The 19,682-nt window shown below is 33.4% G+C and overlaps 1 protein-coding gene across 1 annotated transcript; it reads right to left on the bottom strand.

Annotated features, from left to right (window-relative positions):
• Nucleotides 1-8,217: 8,217 nt before the first annotated feature.
• LOC142639056 (cyclin-dependent kinase F-1) lies at nt 8,218-11,010 on the bottom strand. The gene is made up of 2 exons (XM_075813149.1): nt 10,420-11,010; nt 8,218-9,364 (listed from the first exon to the last, which is right to left on the bottom strand). The coding sequence occupies exons 1-2, from the start codon at nt 10,900-10,902 to the stop codon at nt 8,435-8,437; spliced, it is 1,413 nt and encodes a 470-aa protein (XP_075669264.1). The 5' UTR covers nt 10,903-11,010; the 3' UTR covers nt 8,218-8,434.
• Nucleotides 11,011-19,682: the final 8,672 nt, after the last annotated feature.

Genomic DNA, 19,682 nt, shown 5'->3' with positions numbered 1-19,682 from the left:
GTGGGAGGATAGAAAATATTTGGTTTTCCCTCTTGTGTGTTTGGTTGAAGGGGTGGAAAAGTGGGAGGGTGGAAAACTCTTTTGTTTGGTTGGAGAGAAAAAGGGAAGGATGGAAAATGTAATTTATATAAATTGATTATTATACCCTTGTTACATAATATATGAGAGGTAGGTGAGAGGGTATTTGTATAAAATGGATTTCTTATCACTTTTCTCTCCTCATTTTCCTCTCAGTTTGGGAGGATAAAAAAAGTGGGCCTAGGAGGGAAAACTTTTCCCCCTATTTTCTATCTCTCCTATTTTCCTTCCTCAACTAAACAGTGGAAAACAACATTTTTCACCCTATTTTCCTCTCCCTATTTTCCATCCTCTCTGTTTTCACCTCAACCCAACACACCCTTATGCTTGCTTAACAGTTTGGCTGTGTTGAAAGAGTTGACTGGGTGGGTTGTCTGACTCGAGACGAGATTAGTAGTGTTTGACTTTGAGATGTCTATGACTCAATCTTTTTGCCTCATAAAATATTCCTTTCAAATTTCTCATCTCGAGCTTTCCACCTTGCTAGTAGTTCGTAGTGCAATGACTTTTAGCAATTGTAAAGCCAGTTCTTTGTAAAAGATGCGTATTGTTGCATTTTCAATTGTCTAAAGCCACCTGATACAGTAATAAATAGACTAACATTTTTTTTATGTGATATACAGAGCTTAGGCTAGAGAGAGAAGCCAAGAGTGAGAAAGAGTTTAAGTTTGACACTAGAGTGAAAAGGGAGGATGATGGCGAGAAATTTTTTGTTTGTTTGGGTTCCTAGAGAGAGTCTAACTTGGAAAAATAAATTATAAAAGAATAATTATGGTAAATTCACTTTACATACCTGTGATTTAAAAAAGTCACTTTGCCTACCTCCGTTAAAAATGAGGGCAAGTATGTATTTTTGATCTACTTTTATATCTTTCTCCTCCTAAAATAAAACAAAACATACAAAAACAAGGAAAACAAGATTAAAAAAAAAATGCTATTTGATAAAAAAAAATTTCATGAAATGTTTTAACAATTCAAAATTCATAACGACACAAGAACCTAGCTCCTCTCTTCTATATTTAACTACTGAACCCATTTCTCTTTCTATGGTCGAATCCCTTCTTTTTTTGGTTTTTATGATTTTTTTTTCTTTTGGTTGAGCTTGGTTGCGTACAAATGGTTTTTTTTTTCTCTAATTAGTGTGCTGCCATTTTGTGTTAGGATATGGGTACATTATTTTTTTGCCAAAACGCAAAACTAACCCTCTAAGTTTCACCTTTTGTCATTTGAGTCTTTTAAGTTTTAGTTTTGTCATTTCAGTCTTGTAAGTTTAAATTTTTTTCAATTTAGTCCTCCGTTACCCTTCAGTTAATTGCTACCATTTATTATCCAAAACAACACCATTTTGGATGATTTTTTTCTTGAAATTTAAATTTCTTAATTTGTTAAAAGAAGGGCTAAGGGAACAACGTCGTTCCCTTAGCCCCTGAAATTCAAAAACTATCCCCACTCCCACCTATAACCTAACCCGACTAATGAAGAAATTTGAAGGAGAAAGAAAGAGGGGGAAGGAGAGAGAGAGTGAGAGATTGACAGTGGAAAAGAGAGAGAGAGAGAGAGAGACTAAGGCCTCGTTTGGGAGGAAGGAATGGAATGGAATGGAAAGGAATGAAAAAATAATTTTAGAATATTCTTCCCTTCCCTTGTTTGAGAGTTTTAACGGAGAGAATGAAAAGTCCATTCCCTTGTTTGGGAGTTTAAGTGGGAGGGAATGGAATGGGTAGGAGGTAACACTCATTCATCTCTATTCCCTTAAAACCTCAACTTTTCATTCCCCCCAAAATTGGGAGGAATGAGAGGGAATGAAATTAGATTTAATGATTTTTTTTACTACAACTCCCAATATACCCCTATATATTCAATCCTTTATTTTAAAATAGGGGTCTAATAGTAATATTGTCATAAAATGATTCCATTCCATTCCCTCCATGTTACTTCCAAACAAGATTACTTATATTCCATTCATTTTCATTCATTTCCATTCCTTTATAAAACATCAAATCAAGGTTACTTAATTACATTTCATTTCATTCCATTCTTTTCCATTCATTTCCCTTACTTAATCACATTTCATTCCATTCATTTCCATTCCTTTATAATCATTCCATTCCATTCTCTTGTGAACTCCCAAGCGAAGCCAAGAGAACGGTAGAGGGAGATTACTAATAAGCTTGGCCTCCACTATCTTCGACAACGTCACTGGTATGATTTTTGCTCATGTTGCAATGCTGTAATTCATAGCAATATCTTTCCAGGTTCATCCAGAGCACCTTTGCAACCTCAGGAGAGAGGTTTTATGAGGGTTTGGAGAGAGGTTTTATGAGGGTTTGGATTGTCTCTCTAACAACATTGAAAATAAGGTAAGTATTGGCATTGATTGTCAAATTTACTATGTTCAAAATTTTTTTTAGCCATTATTTTCTCTATCTTGTTGCTTCCTCCCTATTTTCTCCTTTTCTTTTTTGTGAGAAATATATTATTTTTGTTGTGCATTATTGTATAGACTTATAATGTAATTCATTTTTTGATGGTTGATTCTTCTTTTCTTTTTCTTTTTTCTTAAATTGCAGGCATAAAGCCCTGGGGAGTTGTTTTGTGCATTGGCAAATTCTGGCTGCAGGGGTGAATATTATCTAGTTCTTTTTAGAGATAGTTGGATTGTGGTTATGCCTTTTTATTGCGGGAATTATTGTTTTTTAGTGGATAAGGGAACCACATTGTTCCCTGAGCCCTTAGTTTTTTTTTTTAATTAACGTTTTCTAGTTGTTTAAATTTAGAAAAAAAAAAAATCATCCAAAACTACATCGTTTTAGTTAATAAACGGTCGTAGTTAACTAAAGGGTAAATGATGACTGAATTGAAAAAATTTGAATTTTAGAGAACTGAAAAGACAAAAACTAAAACTTAAAAAACTGAAATGACAAAAAGTGAAACTTAAAAGGTTAATTTTGTATTTTAACTTTTATTTTTACTAAAGACAACAGAAGTACATTAATATAGGAGAAAGATTACATGTCGTTACCTAGGTGGTCAAAGAAACAGCCAATTGCAGTGGCTAGCAATCCCTGGTAGACAATAAAAAAAAATAAAAAATCTGTGTTTTTATTATATATATAATTTTTATTTTGAGATTTTAATTTATAAGTGGATAAAGAAATTTGAAAATCAGAGAGTGACCCTATTTTTTAGGCAATGTTTTAGTGGGAGTTAAAGTTGAATTTTTACCAAATTGTCCTTTAATTTGATCTCTACTTAAATATAGGGATGTAGGGGCATTTTTGAACCAAAAAAAATGAGGATCCCAAACAAAGGAAGCCCCTTAAATAGTAATATAGAAGAACAAAACTAGAGAAAAAGTAGAGTGAAAATTGAGGAATAAACACGCCCTAGTGTTTATTTCTGGGGGAAGATATGGGTACTTTTCTATTTGAGGAATTTTGATGAGGATATTTATATCATATTGGAGAGATTGGGATTTGTGAATTTTCTTTGATTATTATGAGTTTGATGGTTTAACTGAATTTTGAAGTGGGTAATAACGAAAATTAAGAGATTGCATTGTTTTGGGGAGACCGGGCTTTGCGAACAAATGGGTTCTAGTAATTTTTTCTTGGGATAATTACAGTAAACTTATCTGTGGTTTGGCCTAAAATCACTTTACCTACCTGTGGTTTAAAAAATGTTACTTTGCCCACCTGAGGTTTGCTCTATTTGTCTCTCGTAACTCACCTCTGTTAAAATATTTGGGCAAATATGTATTTTTGCTTTAATTTTTTGTCTCTCTCCTCCCAAAACAAAACATACAAAAAGGAAAACAAGATAAAAAAAATGATACTCAGTAAAAAAAAGTTTGTGAAATGTTCTTGCATTTCAAACTTCATAATGGCTTAAGAACCCAGCCCCCTTTCTTGGTGAATTTTCTATGATTATTACATAAGTTTTGATGGGTTAATTGAATTTTGAAGTGGGTAATAATGAACATTAAGAGATTGCATTGTTTCAAAGAGACTAAGCTTTGTGAACAAATGGGTTTTGGTAATTTTTTCTTTTTGGAGCAATTTTGAATGTAGTCTATGATGAGGATACTATTCATTTCTTTGTTGAAAATTTTCTCCATTCAAAAATCATCTAGATCTTGGCTTTCTAGGGACAAGGAGATTTCACGAGCTTATTTCCTAGTAATTATTTTTTGGGTTTGTTGTATTGTTTATTGTAAGTCACGAAGAAATTTGGGTTTTGGGTATAAAGGGTAGTGATTTTGATATTGTGTTTTTATTAAATCTGTGTTCAAATTCTTAAAGCAAAGATTTGGGGTTTTGATGGTGGGTTTTGCTTTGATTGAGTCACTTGTTTTGTTCCACTTGTTGGAAAATTTGGTTTTGTATCTCATACAAAACATACAGCGGAAGTAACAAACATGGATCTATTTCATTCATGATTGATAACATGCACAATGTAAATTTTAGAATTGAAGAACAATATAGCGTACCTTGGTGCGGTAAAATTCAAAACAAAAGATTAGAAGTACTTGGGAACACTTTTAATCTTCACTCCAATTCCACTTTATGCCCAAGAAGTGTGGTCTCTCAATCAGTTTCTAGGGGAGAATAATTGAGTGGCTTCACTCATACATACACACCATTTTATAATGATGTCTCTCTTTTTTCTCTTATAAAAAATTATGTATGTTTCTTCTCTCTTTATAACTAACTAATTATCTAATTGGGCTGGCTTATTGGGCCTTTCCAATTGGGCTTTAGTGTGTGGTTTGGAGTGAGACCAAAAAGGACCAATAAGACACTAGCTCCAATGGGCCTTGGGCTTTTCTGTCAACTCTTGACAAGTCCAAAGTTACCATTAATTATATTTAATACCACTATATAAATATAATTGTACTCTAGGCCTTATTGATAAATTATATCCCAAGACTCTAATGATATCATTTGACCCCTTCATGAAATATCCATAGTAAACAAAGTCATAATAAACTGTCACTTTGTAAACAACTATTTTATCCTTAAGTACCCGATTTAATCTTTTAGTTATTCACATTTATTGAAATCCAATTTCAATAAATATAAGTTTTAGCAACTCCTTACTAAAGTGAGCGCCCTAAATAACTAGTTCCTATTAAACTTATCTCAAGGGGATATTTCGTGTTTCTACTAAAAGAGATTATGGATTCTATCTTGAGAATATGTGTTCCCTCAACACTACGTGTGGTTACCCAACATATTGAGGTTTTGACCGTGAATATTATATCTCACTCCTAATATATCAAAGTAACCTACATTTCATGATCAGGTCCACTACCCTTTAAGGATTAAGAGTCTATGAAATTAGAAGTCATGAGATTAATTATTCTGGTGACAGTTGTTGATTGAATAATTAATTTCACAACGGTCCAGTTCAATATGTCTTAACTCTTAAGACACATCAACACATCAACTAGAAGTCTCCACTTCCATGATCAAGACAAATCATCTTAGTTGATGTGTTATAGTCTTCGCAGATGAAACGTCCAATTTCATCACCAATTACGAACTACATTTTGAGTTTACAAGGAACTTGTAATTTACATCTTTTATGACTTTTCACATAAATCACATACAATGCATCTCATGGACTATGATAATGTCCCATTAGTTCATTTATAAATAGTCTCATATAATTAAACAATTTAATTATTTATAACATGCCAATAAATTGGATTTTAGGGCACAAATCCTAACACCACTAACTTGCACAAACCCACAACCAAGATTAAACTGGGGTTTGAGCAATGAAAGACAGAGGGAGAGATTTGGGACAGAGAAAGTGCAGAGAGATTTCTTGCAGCTTCGTTGCCAATCTCGTACTCTTTCGTTTGAGGAGTTTCCATAGCGATCCTAAAGACATTTCCAAACTCCTAGTGTTGTGTCAAGGTCAATAATGAGACTCTTTATGAGTCTATCTTCTTGCTTCCAAGTCATGTATGTAGGGTTGACTTCCTCTTTTCCTCCCTGAGTGGTCAAGAAAGCTTTGGTTGTTGAAAACCTTCTATTTTGTGATTGAGCATTTGGATGCTCTCAATGAGTGGCTGAGTTTGGTCACGCCACATGACATAATTCATGATTGAGAGCTTATCACCTACCATTGTTGTGGTAATATTGATTGAAATGGGTGGAAGCCATGTGTTGAAATGAGAATTTGAGAAGGAAATACCACTTTTGTTGGTGGAATGCCATGAGTGTGTTACAAAGACATTTTGCGATTTATTGGAGTTCTTGGGCCAGTTTTAAATTTTTTACAAATAGCATTTTTTTTATATTGTTTGCCTTGCTTTTGTATGTTTTGTTTTGTTTTGGGAGGAGAGAGACAAAATTAGAGCAAAAATACATATTTGCCCCCATTTTTAACAGAGGTGGGTTTAGGAAACGAACGGAGACAACCTCAGGTGGGCAAAATAACACTTTTTAACCACATGTAGGTAAAGTGATTTCGGGCCAAACCACAGGTGAGTCTACTGCAATTACCCAATTTTTCTTCTTGGAGCAGTTTTGAATGTCATTCATATCTTTGTTGGAGCTTTTTCCCATCCAAAAATCATCTAGATCTTGGCTTTCTAGGGACAAGGCGACTTCACTAGCTTATTTCCCAGCAATTCTTTTGTAAGTCATGAAGAAATTTGTGTTTTGGGTACAAAGAGTTGTGATTTTGATAGTAGGCTTTTGTTAATCAAAATTTTAAAGCAAAGAATTGGGGTTTTGATAGTGGGTTTTGCTTTGGGTTAAGTCACTTGTTCTATTCCACTAACTTGCAGAAATCCACAACCAAGACCAAATTGGGGGTTTGAGAGAGAGAGAGAGATCTAGGTCAGAGAGAGAGCAGAGAGATTTTTTTTTTCAAGTTATATTTATATTTTTTGTGTTCTTGAAGTTCTTTAGCAAGTTTATACCATTTTTACAAATGACATTTTTTGATCTTGTTTTCCTTATTTTTGTATGTTTTGTTTTGTTTTAAGAGGAGAGAGACATAAAAGTTGATAAAAAAAAATACATATTTGCCCTTGTTTTTAACAAAGGTGGGTTACAAACAAAGTGAACATCAGGTGGGCAAAGTGACATTTTTTAAACCACAGGTAGGCAGAATGATTTTGGACCAAACCTCAGGTGGAATGTGTCTTGGTTTCCATCATGTAATTTGACAGCTATGTAAGCGAGTTGACTAAAGGAAGCTACTTTTGCTAATAGAGGGAAACTTCAATGTGTAAAATCTAATTTTTCAAATTTGATGTAAAATTTAAACAATCCTAACTTTATGATGTACTTTGCAATTTACCCTATAATTTAAAAGGCAAAACTTTGTTGCACACACGTTAATGTGAATCCAAATCTTTTATACCGCTTTCTCGATACCACTCTATAGCACTTTATGTATCACAAATCAAAATTGGCCATGTGTCTACTAATTTAATTAACAACCTATTTTATGCTTTTTCTTGTTTCACTTACCTAAAATAATAAATATAAAAATCGTTACATATCTTAGCACCACCACCAACCATAGTAAAAACGCGTATAATACATATCTATTATAAGTAGGTCAATCAAATTTTTTTTTTTTTAAAACAAAAAAAACAAACTCGCATCTTACATTCTCTTTGCAACTATATGGAAACGTAACTACCTCATAGTTTTTTTTTTTTTTTGGGTGGATTTTTGCTGGCTATAATTGTTATTGTTGTTGCTTGGTGATTGAGCTGAAGGAGAGATAACGGTAGTGATGTCTAGCAGTTGTGGCGGCATTGGAGGTTGGCAGTGGTGCTTCATATCGGTGTGATTGTGCCAACAAAGGCATAAGGCATGGCCGTTACTGGCCTTGATGGCATTGACGATATCTTGATAGTGGCAATGCCGGAGGTTGGCGGTGGTGCTAAAACCACACTCAACAAATTAACAAGAAAGAGAGTTCTAGATTTTTTGGGTTTTTTATTTTTTATTTTATTTTTATGAAATATATATATATATATTTTTTTTTTATGAATATTTTTATGAGATGATGGTAGTTGGTGGGTACTACTCTCATATAAACATTAGGTCAGTCCAATATATTTCATGTTAACTCTCAATACTTAATTAAATTATGAACTACAATATATTTATTTTATAATTCAATTGTTGTTAGAAAGATTTGATCTCTAGATGTCACTATTGAAAACATTAAGAGGTTGCAGTTAAGCTCTCTTGGCATGAACTCCCAATATCCTCCCTTTCTTTTTCTTTTTTTCAGAAGAAAGGTAAGATGAAGTTTCCAACATCATACAAAATTGCAACAAATAATTTAACAAATCAGAGTGCCTTAATGCCCTTTAAGGTCAGGGGAACCGTATGGAAAACCCAGTATCAGTCCTGGTATAATTCACAAAGTCCTCAAAATCGGAATCTGAACCCATTCCATCATGGCCAGACCATCCTCTAGGAGAATTCTCATCTTGCCCACTTCTGGTCAAAGGAACCCGTAACTCAGACATTGGAACCGGAGGAGGCTCTTCACTGAAATACTTGTCATGGAGCAGTTCCATTGCTGTAGCTCTGCTAGCTGGATCATAACAGACAAGTTTTTTTACCAAAGAGATTTCATCAGGGGAGCAGTTGGGCAGGCAGGCTTCTAAACCAATTGGATTTTCTACCTTATTAAATGAAATTGTTCTATAATCAGGAAGTTTAGAACAACCTGGCCAGACTTCCTCCGTTAAGTTTCCCAAAACACTAAAAATCCTGCTGAGTTGATCAATATCTGCAGTTCCAGGAAAAATGGGCTCCAGAGTAAAAAGCTCAGCAAATATGCAACCCAATGACCACAGATCAATCTCTAAACCATAGTCAGTGGATCCAAAGAGTAGTTCAGGGGCTCTAAACCAACGAGTTCCGACACAGGATGTAAGACAGCCTTGTCCATCATCTCCACCACCCTCAGCCTCGTATGAATACGAATTCTTGAAAGGATCATCCTCTATGTCACTTGTTGTGCATGTTGCAAGACAAGATGCATCTCCATCATGAACATTCGTTTCCTCATCAGTTTCATCTACATTTTTAGACTTGAACTCATCTAACTGTCTAAAATATTCTTCTTTACTTATAGTGCCCTGCTCTTGAATTTCATAAGCTTCTTGGCATAAATTGTCTGTTTCAGGAAGAACTTCAGGAGGCTGAAAGGCATTTTCCTGATTTACAGTGTTTTGTTCATATGGTTGTGGGTTGTTGTAGGCAGCAACATATCCAGGCTCCAGGAGTATCCTTGCCTAAAATCAGAGTCAAATAAAAACATTTCACAACCTTGACAAAATAACAGGAATAGCAATTTCATTCAAAAGATTTATATGCTTGAAGAAAGTGCCAATCACATTCAAATGTGAAAATGTGTCATGTTGGAACTTAAGAATGGTCAAATCCTCAAACTAGCAGCTGATAGATAAGGAGCATACTCAACATTTCAGCTGACTGCTATGGATGACCTCCCCCCCACCCCCCTCTCCTCCTTCACACACATACACTCTATCAGTATCTCTCCCTTTTTTTTTTGTTGATAAGCCTCCCTACGTGTATATTATCTCTTAAAAATTAAAAATGAGGAATTTGTGTGTGTGTGTGTGTATATATATACTTTCTGAAGAATTCTTGTGTATATTTACCTAAATTACCTTGTCTTATGATTTGCTATTTTGTCCACAACATGATACACGAATAACATTTATAAATGCAGTTTGGGAGTTTAATTTGCAAGATTACATGAAACACATCCTAATTTCTAACAATCAATGACTACATTTACCATAATGCGGAAAGTCACGAACCCTTCTTTAAAATGCAAACTAGCCATGTGCTAAGCTTTCCTAGGCCTCCTTCCCACATCATACCCATACAACAAGAACAACCAAGCCTTGTCTTAAAATGTTAGGCTCAGCTATTCACACATCATACCAATCAAATTCAAAAAAAGAAAACCAACTCATCCTCAAAAAAAGAAAAAAAAAAAAAAAATCATCTCTCAGAGTACCACACACTCTAACTCTAAAGCACTCCCTACCATTATAGTAAACACTAAACATAAACCCATAAACCAATTGCTTGTAAATGTAACCAAGCTGCAAAATCAACACCACCCCAAACCCATCAAGCAAATCTTATTTTCAATTCGTCACAAAATTAACAGTACAAAATCCGGTAGCTTTTAAATCAAAAGAGACCGGCCTCATTGCCTAAAAAGTAAACTTACCTTAAACATTTATTAATCAAAAACCCATCAATCTTAAAATTAAAAGAAAAAAAAAAAAAAAGCAAAAGCCAGTAAAAAGACCTGGCCAAAATCGGCGAGCTTGAGCAGGCCATCGTCGGAGACGAGAAGATTAGTGGGTTTCAAATCCCGATGCACGATCATATTCCTGTGACAGGCGTCAAGGCCAGAGAGAATCTGGAGCATCCATCTCTTGAGCTGGGCGACTCCAATCGAACGGCCCTCCTTCTTGGCCTCATTGATCACAGATGCCAGGTCAGTCCTCAGGTACTCCAAGACAAGCACAGCGTCCTCGTCTTCCCGCCAAAAGAACTCGTGGAGAACGACGACGTTTGGGGAGTTGAGGATCTGTAAGGCCTCTATTTCTCTGAACGCCGACTGGTAATCGTGAACCTCTTTCAGCGCCACCACCGCGTTGTCCGACAGCCGACGCGCCTTGTACACGTCCGAGTACGCTCCCGACCCCACGCGCTCCTGTATTTCGTACTTCGCTATTATCTCGCCTCGGCTGTGGATGCTCCAGCTCTTCGCTGCTTCGGGCTCCATTGTTTTTGTTTACGCTCAGACTCAGACTCAGACTCAGAGCTAAGCCTAAGCTAATAAGGACCCCAATGGGTTTTCGTTTTGGTAATTAATAGTCTAATGGATTCTCTCTTTACTCTTATATGTTAGTCTCCAAAAACCAAAAGGATGGGCTGCTTTGTTTTTTTTACAAACATTATAGAATTCGTTCGTCCAAAAGGAAGTTTTTTCTTTTTGGGTTAAAAGAGCTAATATATTAGATTAAACAAAAACAAAAATAAGTCTATTTTACAAACATTAGCTACCTTATTAAGGAATAGAAAATTTTCCACCATAAAAGGTGGGTTGCCAAAAAGAACAAAAGAAGACTCTAAGTTAGATTTAATTAAAATACTGGTGTATATCTCAAATATATATATATATATATATATATATATATATATATATTGGTGTATATAATAATGCATTGAGAAAGCTCAAAATTATATATATATATATATATATATATATATATATATATATATATATACATATATAAAAAGAAGTTTTCTATTTAATTAAAGTTGGATTAGATAAATTAAAATATAGTTCAATCAGATTTTTATTATTATTATATAATGTTGGTTTACTTTTATCTAATAAGACACAAGTTCTAGTCAGTTTAATTTAAAATCGGTTTATGCTTTTGACACTCAACAAAATGGATAGAGGTGTGACGAGGCATCTAAAAAAATGAATTTCCATACATGAAATAATGGTTTTAATGCTATTTTGGTATTCATTTATTAGTATTAGGTCTCATTACACTCTTGTCCATTTTGGTGAATAGCAAACACATAAACCTCAAATTGTGATGAATTAAAATTTTTGACTTAATTAAAAAAAAAAAAAAAAAAGCTTTTAAGCATGTTCATAACACATTCAATTAATTAATATTATCTTCTTTTTTTTGAGCAAAATTAATATTATCTTTGTTGGAGCCAGGGACGGAACCAGGATTCGAACCTGGAGGGGCAAAGCTTAAAACAAATTTTTTTTTTTATTTTTTATATATGAAAATAAAAACTAACATCTATTTCATATTCAATAAAATACTACATATAAAATAAGTGTTTCTTAAACATTTCAACACATTTATCAAAATGGAACTCGACGCTATTTTAGAGGAGATCCAAAAAAATTATATATATATATATATATATATTTAAGGGCAAATCTTAATTTTTCAACTTACATATGTATACCTTTTTTTTTTTTAAATTTGGGGGGGGGGGGGGGGGGGGGGCTATTAGGACCAAAATTTAAAATTTCATCACATATATATACACTAGCTTTTTTTTTTTCGGGTGGGGGGGGGGGGCAATGGCCCCCCCTGCCCTAGTGTAGGTCCGTCCCTGGTTGGAGCATTTTACTATTATAGAATTAAAATTGATTTATTGTAACATAAATATAAAGATGTGGGAGTTAATATGGAAGATAAGAAGCTAATGAAAAATGTTTAATCCTACATTGAAAAGGAGAGAGACTCTTTTATTCATTTTAATTGTGGCAATTAATAGGCTAATATGTATTGATTCAGATATTGGGCTAGATACGTGTGTAAGGGGGAGGTGAAGCCCTTTCGCTTTAAGGAAGCCCACTTCAAGAGGCGGAAAGGAAATGTCAACTTCTACTTGAGTCTTCTCAAAGTCGCCTACATCCTCATTGACAAGAATTCTTCAAAGGTTTCTACCGATGAGATGAGTGAGGAAGAATTTCGTCTCCATCAAGAAAAAATTGATAAGCATACAAAAGATGAATATGAGTGAGGAAGAATTTCATCTCCATCAAGAAAAATTGATAAGTATACAAAAGATGAATACAATTGTCGCTTTTATATTTTGAATTGTCTTGTCGATCATTTATATGATTATTATGGTACAACTTATAATTCTGTCAAGAAAATTTGGAAAGCTTTACAAAGCAAGTACGATACCGAAGAGGCTAGTGCGAAGAAGTATGCTGCTAATAGATTTTTCCATTACCAAATGGTGGATGGAAAATCGGTGGTGGATCAAGCACAAGACTTCCAGGTGATGGTGGCAAAATTGAGGTCTGAAGGCATGAAGATTGGAGATAGTTTAGTGGTAGCTAGCATAGTTGATAAACCACCACAATCTTGGAGGGAGTTCCAAAAGACTTTGCGACACAAACAAAAGGAGACATCCTTGGAGACTTTGATCACATGCATCCGTGTAGAGGAGGAGGAGGCTAGAGGATAAGATGTACTCATGACACAAGAGAGCAATAGTAATTCCACCAAAAAGGTAAACCTTATTTCAACCAATAATAATATGCCAAAAATTCATTTTCCTAGAAATGGTCAATTAAAGTCTAATAAGAGAGTTTTCAAAAATAATAATAGACCTCAAGGATGGGGAACCCTAATAAAAATTACAGTAAGAACCAATGACCCCCATCACAAGATCAATTTAATAAATCTTGTTTTTTCTATGGCATGAGTAGGCGTATTGCTTGATTTTGAAAATTTCAAAAACGTGAATCTGTTCCATAGGATAATGTAACCGAAGAGCCTTTAGTGACTATTTACAGACATCAATATGGTGCAATGTGTTGAAGGGTGATGGACAGATTCTTGTGCTTATAGGCATGTTTGCTATGACAAAGATTGGTTCAAGTTGTACACTCCCTTTGAAGATGAAAAAACAATTATACTTGGTGACTCAAGATGGTGAGATCGATTTGAAATTCACTTCTAGACGTGTGCTAACATTAAAAGATGTACTTTACACTTCGTCTATGAAGAAGAATTTGATGTCAAGCTTTTTGCTTAACAAGGTTGGTTTCAAGTAGACATTGGAATCTGATAATTATGTAATCACTAAAAATGGTATATTTGTGGGCAGGGGTTATGCCTTTGATGGAATGTTTAAGTTAAATGTTGAGAATAATAGAGCATCTACCAGTTTAGTTTATATACTTTCTTCTATCAATTTTTGGCATGCTCGTTTGTGTCATATAAATAGTAGATATGTGAGAATTGTGATTAGTTTAGGATTAATTCTAAGATTGTCAAAAGATTTTGAAAAACGTGAAACTTGTAGTCAAGCTTAGATCACAAAAAGGCCTCATAAAAGTGTTGTAAGAAATACTGAATTTCTTGAGTTAATTCACTTTGATTTATGTGAATTTGAGGGAATTTTAACTCGTGAAGGAAATAGATATATTATCACTTTTATTGATGATTTCTCAAAATATACAACTATTTATTTGTTGAAAAATAAAAGTGATGCTTTTTAAAAATTTCAAGACTTCTTAAAAGAAGTTGAAATTCAATTCGGTAGAAAAATAAAAAGAATAAGAAGTGATAGAGGCCGTGAGTATGAATCAAGTACGTTTAACTCATTTGTTTAGTTATTGGGAATTATCCATGAAACTACTGTACCATATTCACTTACTTCTAATAGTGTGGCTGAAAGAAAAAATAGAACCCTAATTGAGTTAACAAATGCCATGTGTAGACACTCGATTTTGCACCCATGATTTAATCAAGGAAGATGGCTGGAGTGACCATCCATGTACCAAAAAATCATTCTTGCATTACATGCATCATTTGTCTTTGCATCACATGCATCAATTTGTTCTTGCATTACATGCATCAATTCATTCATTGCATATCATAACAATGATCTTGAGATTCTAACGATCACAATGGTGTGTCCGGTTTCTAAATCGAACTATCGAATGGAAAGATATCGAATGATCAAGTTTGCATGGTCCATATGCATTATGTCTAGGTAGAGTCAACCACACACAATTAATTTAAATTAATTCTGATTGGTCAAACAATTAAAATTAATTAAATAATTTTGTAATTGGTTGATAATTAGTGTTTAAAATAGGGATGCATGCATAGGAATAAAAGGGTTGATTGGATAACAATAAAATTGTAGATAATCTGAACTTTATCAAGATTTTATTTTAAGGGATTTATCCAAAAGATAATTTTTCTTAAAAAGCCTAAATTATCTAGAAAATAGATAAAAAATCATGGACGGAGGATGAAAACACATCTAGATACAAGGACCGGTCAAAAAACCCTAGAAGGATAGTCCAAATTGCACCAGAACACGGAAGTACGTTTGGCACCCAAGAGCCAATTCAGCACTTTTGGAGTGCCAAACAACACTTTGAAAGTGCCGAATTTCCCTTTTTTGGGCTTTGGCCGAACGGCCTTTGGGTGACGATAAGGCACACTCTTTTTGACCTTTTCACAAAAGGATGAGTTCGGATTAACATCCTAATTGTCTGTGCCTATTTTTTAGAGAATTCTGGCCTCTATAAATAGAGTATGGGTCTCATAATTCAACACCTTTTTTTTTACGCTCTGAGAGGCATACGTTTTGAGACTTACAAATTGCTGATATTCTTTGATCCTCTTTGAGATTTGCTACAAGAATTAGGGTTTTTAGGTGTCAAAGAGAACTGAATAAATTTCTTTGAATCCTAAAACACCCTCTCAAGTAAAAGAGTGCTCATGCAAGAAGTTGCTTTCTAACCCTTCTTCTTTTATGTTTCTCTAATCATGATGGTGCATGTTTCTTGTTTTAAATATTCATATTCTGATTCGTTAATTTAGTTTATCAAAATATGTTCTTGATTCTTTTATTGTTATTATAATATGTTTCATAGTTTTAGAGATCTGCATGTACTAAACTAATTTTTCTTCAAAATAAAACGGATCTACATCTTCCTTAGATGTAGATTTGAATTTTTTTTAAAGATAAAAATGGATTTTGTATCTTTTTAGACACAGATCTGATTTTTTTAAATGCATGTAGATTTTTGAAATAAAGAAAGAGATAATGAATTGTTGTTTGTTTTGTTGTTTGAGTCATGTAGCATGAAATTATTTTGTGAATGAGATCCTCTACATAAAAATAAAAACATATCTTTTTCAAACATACAAAACAGATCTGATTTTTATATATGTCAAACTCAAATTTTCTAATCATCAAAACAGATCTGAATTTTTTAAACAAAAAAGATGATACATTCATAAGTGGTGTTGTGTTGTTTAGTCTATTTCACATGTTCAACATATCATTCATGACATGCATAAAATGGTACATTGGTCACAAGAGTCAAGAAGACCAGATTCTGTCTTGGCGGAATAGGTGCCTAACACCTTCCTATTCAGTAACCTAGCCTCCAGATTTAGATTTCTTGGTTAAGTAGATCTAGCTTTATCTTTGTTTTTATTTTGGGTAGATTGTAACTAGGACAACAAGCCATGTATATTTGGTAGATTGTAATGAGGACCCAAGGCTAAAGTTCAAATTTTCAAATTTGTATTTTTTTTATTCAATCAATGAAACGAAGCAACTCAGTCATGTATTTGTATATTAGTTTTTCTTATTTTTTGTACATAAAAAAAATAAATGGCAACTCCACACCATTTACCCAAAAAGAGAGGTTCCCTAAAAAGCACACCAGAAAAATCTCTCTTTTTTGAGGGGCACTCATCAAGCCCTCTCACACCATGTTAATTAAATCTGGTGCAGCTTTACATTTTTAGGGTGAAGCTATTTTAAATGTATGTCATGTTTTGAATAAGGTGCCACATAAAAAATCACCTACCACACCTTTTGAGGTGCAGAAAGGACATAAGCCAAATTTGAGATATTTGAGTATGAGGTTGTCTTGCTTATGTAAGACTTACTAACCCTAAAATACCTAAATTAGGTATAAGAGCTTTTACTTGTGCTTTTTTTTGTTATGCGATTAATAGTGTAGTCTATAGATTTTTTAATCTTGAAAAAAAAAAAATTTTTGAATTTGGTGATGTAATTTTTCATGAAGAAAAAATTCATTTTAAATTGAAAAATAGTGGGGGTGAAGAAAATATTTTGTCACAACCTAGTTTTTTTACCTCTCATTTACAGAATCAAGAAAATTTTGAAATGGAACCTAGAAGAAGTAAAAGAGATAGAGTTGAAAAGGATTTTGATCCTGATTATTATGTTTTCAACATTGAGGAAAATTCCCAAAATTTAAAAGAAGTTTTAACATCATTTGATGCTATATTTTGGAAAGATACTTTAAATGATGAGATGGAATCTCTAATTTCTAATAGAACTTGGAAATTAGTAGATTTTCTACCGGATTGTAAGACCATAGGTTGTAAACGGGTCCTTAGAAAAAAGTTAAACCGGATGGATCAATAGATAACTTTAATGCTAGACTTGTTGCAAAAGGCTTAAAACAAAAAGCTGATCTTGATTTTTTGATACTTTTTCTTTAGTAACAAGAATTACATCTATTAGATTGTTAATTGCTATTGCTGCAATTTTTTTTTTTTTGAAAATTCATCAAATGGGTGTAAAAACTGTTTTTCGAAATGGAAAAAGGCTTTGTTGAGCCTGGACAAGAAAGTAAGGTATGTAAGCTAACTAAATCCTTGTATGGCTTAAAACAAGCACCTAAACAATGGCATGAAAAGTTTAATTCCTGTATGATTAAGAATGGTTATAAATCAAATAAATGTGATAAATATATTTATTCTAATTCATGGAATAATTTACATATTATTAGCCTCTATGTGGATGATATGTTGATTTTTTGCTCAAATATGCATGTTATAAATGAGATGAAAAATATGCTTAAAAGCCATTTTGATATGAAAGATTTTGGTGAGGCTAATTTTATTTTGGGAATGAAAATTACAAAAATATGTGATGAAATATTTCTTGATCAATCACATTATGTTGAGAAAATTTTGAGAAATATAATTTTCATGATTACAAAAGTGTAGCAACTCATTTTGATTCTAGTGTTTATTTATTTCTTATGAATAATGATGATGAGATTTTTAATCAAAAGGATTATGCTAGCATCATTGGTAGTTTGCATTATGCTACTAATTATACTAGACCTGACATTGCATATGCAGTATGAGTGCTTAGCAGATTTACTAGCAAGTCTAGTAAAGATCATTGGCTAACTATTGAGCGAGTCATGAGAAATTTACTTGGTACCAAAAGTTATGGCTTATTTTAAAAAAATGCATGCTGTAATTGAAGTTTTTAATGATGTTGATTGGAATACTTTGTCAAGTGATTCTCTCTCTACCACAGGTTATATTTTTACCTTAAGTAGTGGTGCTATTTGTTGGAAATTTAAAAAGCAAATAATAATTGCTAATTCAACAATGGAAGCTGAATTAATAGCATTAGCTTCAACTAGTAAAAAGGCAAATTGGCTTGGAGATTTATTATATGAAATTCCACTTTAGAAAAAGCCAATTCCCCGTATATTAGTTCATTATAATAGCACTGCCGCAATCGGTAGAGTTAAAAGCCGTTATTACAACGGTAAATCCAAACCTATAAGAAGAAAGCACAGTACCGTGCGATTTTATTTGAGCAGTAGCATTATAACTATGGATTATGTTAAATCTAATGATAATTGTGTAGATCCATTTACCAAGACCTTGGCAAAAGATAGAGTTTGGAAAACATCGAGGGGGACAAGACTATAAAGTCCATAGATTCATGAGTCATGTATGAGGATACCCAACCCAAGGACCAAAGATCCTGAGAATTGGGTTCAATGGGAAAAACAAACCATACTATGGTCATAAGAAATGCACTATTTATTTATTTAATTCTTTATTTTGTGAATAATTTTTTAATTGGTCATCCCTATGATGTAAGTGCATTTATTAAAGAGGTTAAGTAAAAAACTCTTTATATAATTTGTAACTCGTATGAGTGGAGTGTCGGAATCATAGGAGCACCCTTAACAAAATTTCACCTATGTGAGTGTAGGGGTAGGGCCGCTCCCTATGAGATTAGGACTTAATCTCAAATACACTCATGAAACTGGGACCAATACATGGCTGCAAAGTGCCAGCTATAAAAGCTCATGTCAACATCTGGGTTGTTATGTGTAAGCAATGATGCTTAATTTCTCTAAAGCAATCCTAGTTCAAGTCAGAGACCTCTACGACTCTGGAGTTGAGATTATAGTTTTACTAAGTGAAGGTTCAATGCAGAGCATACCTTCATGATGCATAGTGACCCGTCTTTGCTTGGTAATCTCTCTTTAACTAAAAAATTTAATATTAAAATGAGTGGAGGATTGTTGGAGTATTTTAATATTATATAAATTAAAAATTGATTTATATTACAACATAAATGTAAAGATTTGGGAGTTAATATGGAAGATAAGAAGTTAGTGAAAAATATTTAATCCCACATTGTAAAGGAGAGAGACTCTTTTATTCTTTTTAATTGTGGTAATTAATGAGCTAATATGTATTAATTCAGATATTGGGCTAGAAACGTGCGCAAGGGAGAGGTGAAGGGAGCAGGTGTCAGAAATGGAAATGAATTAGTTGTTGGTTAAATACATGTTTGTATCGCATACAAAATATACGCATCGAAAAATTAACGGATCTACTTCATTCACAATTGTTAACATGTACTATGCAAATTTCAGAATTCAAGAACAAGAAAGCGTACCTTGGTGCGGTAAAATTCAAAACAAAAAATCAGAAGTACTCAGGAACACTTTTAATCTTCACTTCAATTTCACTTTACATCCAAGAAGTGTGGGCTCTCAATCAGTTTTCAAAAGGAGAATAAAAGAGTGTCTCACACTTACATACACACCATTTTTACAATGATGTCACACCTTTATAAAATTCTGTATATTTCTCCCTTTGTATCTAACTAATTATCTAGTTGGGCTAGCCTTTTGGGTCTTTCCAATTGGGCTTTGGTGCATGGCTTGGGGTGGGA

Source organism: Castanea sativa, chromosome 1 (genome assembly GCF_040712315.1).
Source record: "Castanea sativa cultivar Marrone di Chiusa Pesio chromosome 1, ASM4071231v1".
Taxonomy (NCBI): Eukaryota; Viridiplantae; Streptophyta; class Magnoliopsida; order Fagales; family Fagaceae; genus Castanea; species Castanea sativa.
Note: the sequence above shows the minus strand (reverse complement) of the source record. Positions and strands in the feature narration are given on the sequence as shown.